At 40.4% G+C, this 3,071-nt stretch overlaps 1 protein-coding gene across 2 annotated transcripts in view; it reads right to left on the bottom strand.

Moving 5' to 3' along the window:
- Positions 1 to 3,009, bottom strand: part of ZMAT1 (zinc finger matrin-type 1) — a 45,013-nt gene extending 42,004 nt beyond the window's left edge. For both annotated transcript variants that reach the window (XM_039873970.1, XM_039873971.1), the window contains exon 1: positions 2,872 to 3,009. In XM_039873970.1, coding sequence (XP_039729904.1) covers positions 2,872 to 2,935 — 64 coding nt within the window. In that variant the 5' untranslated portion in view covers positions 2,936 to 3,009. The remainder of the gene's footprint in view (positions 1 to 2,871) is intronic.
- Positions 3,010 to 3,071: the final 62 nt, after the last annotated feature.

The raw sequence follows: 3,071 nt of genomic DNA, 5'->3' as shown, positions 1-3,071 counted from the left end.
TTTTTTTCCCCGATTTTTACTATGATTACATCAAGGACATTGATGCTGGGTAAAAATTCATTTTTTTGTGTCATTAAACTTTTTTTTGAAAACTTCATTGAAAGAAATATTGAATGTCCTACAAAACCTCATGACCCCCGCCCCTTACCATGAATTCTGGGTAGGTATATGTCTTCTCATCCTGTTCATGTGGCTTTTCTTTTGCTTATTGTTTTGTTTTTAGGCTGACTGCCCAGTTTCTCATTTGTAACCTTTGAAAGCTTCTAATCTTCCCTGCTTTGCAATTTCTAATCTTCACTGACATTACCAACCCAAGACAGATGAGATACTCAGGAATGTTAGCTATCCTTGAAAAAGGATCAGCAAATGCTTGAGCAAGCCACTTTTAATGATCCTATCTGGAGTAGACTTGTAATAATTGGAATCTTGACAATTCTTTGCCACCTTTTGGAGCACTCTCCTAACTCAAATTTAGAAAAATAAGATACTGGCACACCACCAAGCAACATTTTTCTCTCTTCTCCTTTATCCACTATCATAACTGGCAACCATTTATGGCCTTTATAAATATCTAAACAAAAATATTTTGAGACCTAATTGTGTTTTGGACAGTGTACTATAAATATTTATCCTTTGTTGAGTGAAAAGGTAAGAGTTTTGTTTGGACTGAATGGTTAATGAAGTATATTTAACTAAAATGAAATGATAATTTTTAGGTAGCAATTATATTTGGTTTTTCATATCCCAGTAAATTGTCTCGACACTAACAACATAGATTTTATTACTCACTGAATATCAGGCGGCAACTATTTGGTCAAGGTTTCTTATGGCTTATGAACTGCTGTTCTAGTGCACAGCCATGAAAATGCCATCGAAAGAGTGTCAATGCAGAACTGCAAAATCCTGGTTTACATGTTCAGATCTGAAATCAACCTTGGAGTCTGGCTAATCCAAAACCTCTATTTCAGAAATGTCAAAACCCAAATCTAGGAAGCTTGGGAAATCTCTTCAGGATTCACAAAATTTAGTAGATAAACTCACGACAGAACCTAAGTTCATTGCACCAGACTCACATGCTACGCTCTCCTCATTTTACCAGCTAGCAACAGTATAGACAAGATATTGCTACTTTATAATTTTTTCTCTCTTAAAGCTGTTAATACCTGCATATATTTAAAGATACTGCAACCAAGCTAGTCACATAGCCAGGCAAAAAGCCATTTTCTCTGTGAAATACTAGCCCTAAACCGTACTGAGAACAGGCCATGAGAGTCCAACTGAATTGTGATCTTGATCTGTTATAACACTTCTCTCTCCTTCTTGATGGTTATAGACAGAAAGTTCGGTATAAAAACAAAAAAATCCAGATCTCATATTTTCATCCCAGAACAAAAGTACAAATCCAAGCTGAAGACACTAAATACTGACTTTTAAAGGCTGCCTTCAGGAGAGTTAATTTTTAAAAATCATCTTACAGTGTATTTCTAATTTCCATATTTAGTAAGTGGCATTTATGTAATGTGCCTATGATAAATATTGTAAGGGATTTTTTTTCTTTACTGCTTCACTTTTCCTCCAAAGTGAAAGGTGTGAAAGGATATGGAATGGCACACATGGATATATCATTTAAGATCACTTCTTTAGGTATATCAATGTTGAATAACTATGGTGTACATCTGAAACTAATATAATATTGTATGTTAGCTACATTTTAATTTTAAAAATTTAAAAGAAAAAATCATTTTTATGGGGTAATTTTAATGGGGTGTCCTCCTCAGTAAAAGGAACTTAAATTATTCTACTCTATTTTGGTGTCCGCACTCTTTCACTTTGGAGGCAAGTTAGCAATTTAAGGTAACACAGCGAATACTGGAAATTAATACAAAATTTACGATGGCAAAATGCTTTACTGAGATCTCCAGTATAATTGGTTTCAACCATCTAGAAAGCATTTCTAAAAGCTGCTTTAAAACACATTTCAATGGCAAATTTTACAGTTTTCTATTAGTAGGCAGTTTAGAAGTATATAGTACTTTGTGTGAACTAAATATCACTTATACTGAAATAATTAAGAATATTTTTACGTTAGGAGTAATGTGTGTTGATAGGTACGACACTCATTAAAATCAAAACCACCTTGAAGATGGACTCATAAACCTTGCTGTACAAGGTCACACCCTCAAATAGCCAAAGAAAACTCTCCCGTGATTCCTGAAATCTGTGCTTCTGCCACACTTTTCCTCTCTTTCCTAAGTACAACTCCGTCCTCCACCAGAACCTACAATCCAACAGATCCTACTTGAAAGGGTCAAGGATACACTGTAACCCCCCAAATGCCTAACCTCGTCTCCTAGATATCCTTACTGCAAGTTTCTACACTGCAGAATGCTGAATTTCACTAAAATGGGGTCCCTCCCTCTGGACTTTGGCCTTTACTCTTTTGATCTCTGCCCCCTGTCTCCATCAGTCTTCTTCCCTTTCCCTGATCCTCTAGTTCCACAGCACTTCTAGATTGCCTCTTCTATCAAGACACCTCTTCTATCAAGAGCATACTAAGGCACCCTGGCTGTGAGATAAATTATGTGGGTTTTTTTCCCCTTCAAACTCCTGCCTTGTGAATATCTGCAGTTCCTTTTCCTGGGGGCCCCCATCTTTATCTGAGGGAGAAGTAGGGAAGACCCTCTCAACTTCAGTCCGCCTTGCATATTCGGGGTTACTACGATGGGGAGGGGCGGGGCGAGCTTGGCCTTTACTGCGCCACAGCAGGTGGGGGGGGGCGGTGGCGAACCGCGCCCAGTCCGATCTCGGACCGGCTGAAGAGAGGCAGCGAAGGAGATGGGGCCGCCCGCACACCCCGGGACAGGAACTCACCTTCTCTGAGGCAAGGGCGGGTGTCTACTTTAAAACTACTGCCCCCCCTCCCCGCCGCCGCCATAGTGGAGCCGCCAGAGCCGCCGCCGCCGTCGCCACAGCCACCGGCAGGCGGGCTGGCAGGGGTGGAGGTGGCGGAGGAGGCAGGCACAATCACTGCCGCCGCCGCCGCCGCGCAGGCGGTGTAGGAGGAAGAGAAG

Source organism: Pteropus medius, unplaced genomic scaffold (assembly GCF_902729225.1).
Source record: "Pteropus medius unplaced genomic scaffold, Ma_sr-lr_union100, whole genome shotgun sequence".
Lineage (NCBI taxonomy): Eukaryota > Metazoa > Chordata > Mammalia > Chiroptera > Pteropodidae > Pteropus > Pteropus medius.
This window is presented reverse-complemented; position numbering and strand designations above follow the sequence as displayed.